The sequence below is a fragment of the Suillus fuscotomentosus genome (assembly GCF_016647785.1).
Source record: "Suillus fuscotomentosus strain FC203 chromosome Unknown F5891scaffold_31, whole genome shotgun sequence".
Taxonomy (NCBI): Eukaryota; Fungi; Basidiomycota; class Agaricomycetes; order Boletales; family Suillaceae; genus Suillus; species Suillus fuscotomentosus.
Window position 1 is genome coordinate 464,714 of NW_024539543.1, and position 2,281 is coordinate 466,994.

Genomic DNA, 2,281 nt, shown 5'->3' on the forward strand with positions numbered 1-2,281 from the left:
TCACACCGTAGAATTTACAGATAGCATCTCGGACATTGGAATACTCGCGAGGGTGCTAGAGCCGTGTGGATGTCGGTCCGTCTGCCAGAGATGAAGGTGCATGCGCGTGGCGAGGATAGCAAGGATGATGAACTGGAAACTGCACATGGGTGTGCGTTTCGGGTATTATTAGTAGGAGTACACAGCAGGATTGGAATTTCATACTTGTAAAACATGGTGTGGTAGCAATACTGTGGTGCGGAACATCAACGGCTCGATCATAAAAGACATTCAATAGATTCGCGCACCTTGAGGAGCAGTGATGTGAAGACGTTCGTTACCGAGAACACTTCAGGAAAGAGAATGATCATGAATGAGTACGGAAAAACAGCGCGTACGAGTGCTAACTCACAAAAACCGCATGCATAATAGGATATGTTATGGTTCACCAGGACAACGTACAGATGGCTTGGGTTTGTCCGCCAGTTCTGTATGGCGCGTATGAGCGTGAGTATCATGAGTTCTGGGGAGAACACATATCAGCACATCTTTGTACGTATGTATGCTCCCAGTTACCCACCCAGTTCGAAAATGCAAAAGAAAAGAAAAGGTAGGAAGAGCCAATAACTGGTCGAACTCCAGTAGCACCCCATAATTCCCGGGATCGGGCTAGTCGCATCTGTGAAAGTAAATAGAATGTTTCATTGGTCGTGGAACACCAGAGAGTAGGTGAGAGTGCGTACATGTTACGGAGACCGTAGCGTCGACGGCAATGCTGAGGGATGCTCCGAGAAAAGTCTGGCTGATGCATCTACCACTAGCTTGGGTAGTGAGTGGATTGGGAACTCACGAAAAAGGTAGATAGCACGGCTATGAGCAAAATTCTATTTTTGTTCCAGAGCGCATATGTTCTGAGGATGAAAAAACCTGGATGAATCGGATCAGGAACATACATATCTCAAGGAGGTAGGAGAGATACAATCGGAGCAAACGGCTAATAGCATGCTGAACCCTGTGGGGTATCCTCAGCAGGGATGTGCATAGATGGATATACCACGTACCTGAACTTGTACGATCCAACGCCCCGGATTTCTGGCAAAGTTATGGAGTAAGTCATTCGTTCTCATTAACTCTCCGCCGCATCACATACACCTGGGTTCTCATTCGGGGTAAAGCTCACTAAGAACAAGTGTTAATTCATCATCGGGGAGATGTATGCTGGAGCAGAACACACCACATAGATTCATGGCGAGCATGATAAAGGGGAGGTATCGTGTGACAATATACAGGCCTTTCACCTTGGTCCAGTGCGATCGAAGCAAAAATGTCCACTTTGCACAGCATATTGTGAGTATCAAAACCGAGGTGTGTCATGAAACACGTATGTTACCTCTTCATGAAGTGAACATGCATAATCATAGGTCTAGATAAGCGAGTTTTACAGCGGACGTGAATAGATTAGAATAAGCTCACCCAGAATGTAGCCATCAACGCTGAGCTCTATTAATAGGACGAAAATATGAGGTTCAGACAGTACGCACTATATATGTACTGATGATACATGACTTGTCAATTATGATTTGTCCTCATATCGACAAAGGAGACACACCGTAGTGAACTGCAAGCTCCTCGCTGCTGTGACATAGTTAGTCGAATACTCCATCTAAAGGAAATGTGTTTCACACACACATCATACGCCTTCTCAGCTCTTATAAATGAGCTGTGGATCGCCTCTTAGTCACAAACTAAGTGGCACCCCGAGCAAGACCCCGAACACCCCTCGAGGACATCGTGCTCAACAAAGCCAGCGCTGCCTAGCGGCAACTCTCTCTCATTCTATATCATATAAAAACCCAATAAAACACCCAAAAAACAAAACATAGATACTCAAAACATAGAAAATGCCTCCAGGAAAAAACTTAAACAACGAACCAGATCCCCCAGAAACTAACTCTAGCTTAACAACTGACGGCCATAATACAAGGCGCAACCCAAGAAGAACCACCTCGGAGGAGATAGAAGCAATACCGAACAAAGTAATGGATACTAGAGGTGCAGAGTGCTACCTCCAAGAGAAACTGCTAAGTATTCGAGACCAACCCCTCACGCTGACCCACCTCTCCTCAGTATTATTCCATATCACACAAATGTCCAGCGGAATACCCCTCCCAGTAACCACAGCAATCAGAGCCGTCGCATTCATCCTGAAACGCCACACCGCATGCGAAATTGCAGAGGCAGCGGCCAAACATTTCACGAACACCATCTCTACCAGCCTAACTGAACAAATCACGACGACTAT

The 2,281-nt window shown here is 45.9% G+C and overlaps 1 protein-coding gene across 1 annotated transcript; it reads right to left on the bottom strand.

Annotated features, from left to right (window-relative positions):
• Positions 1-1,623, bottom strand: F5891DRAFT_980945 (uncharacterized protein; the record flags this gene model as incomplete). Its single annotated transcript, XM_041377059.1, has 13 exons — positions 1-132; positions 288-328; positions 392-467; positions 560-658; positions 830-906; positions 933-991; positions 1,041-1,071; positions 1,132-1,158; positions 1,214-1,310; positions 1,370-1,402; positions 1,453-1,479; positions 1,521-1,530; positions 1,589-1,623. The coding sequence occupies 13 exons, from the start codon at positions 1,621-1,623 to the stop codon at positions 1-3; spliced, it is 744 nt and encodes a 247-aa protein (XP_041225291.1).
• Positions 1,624-2,281: the final 658 nt, after the last annotated feature.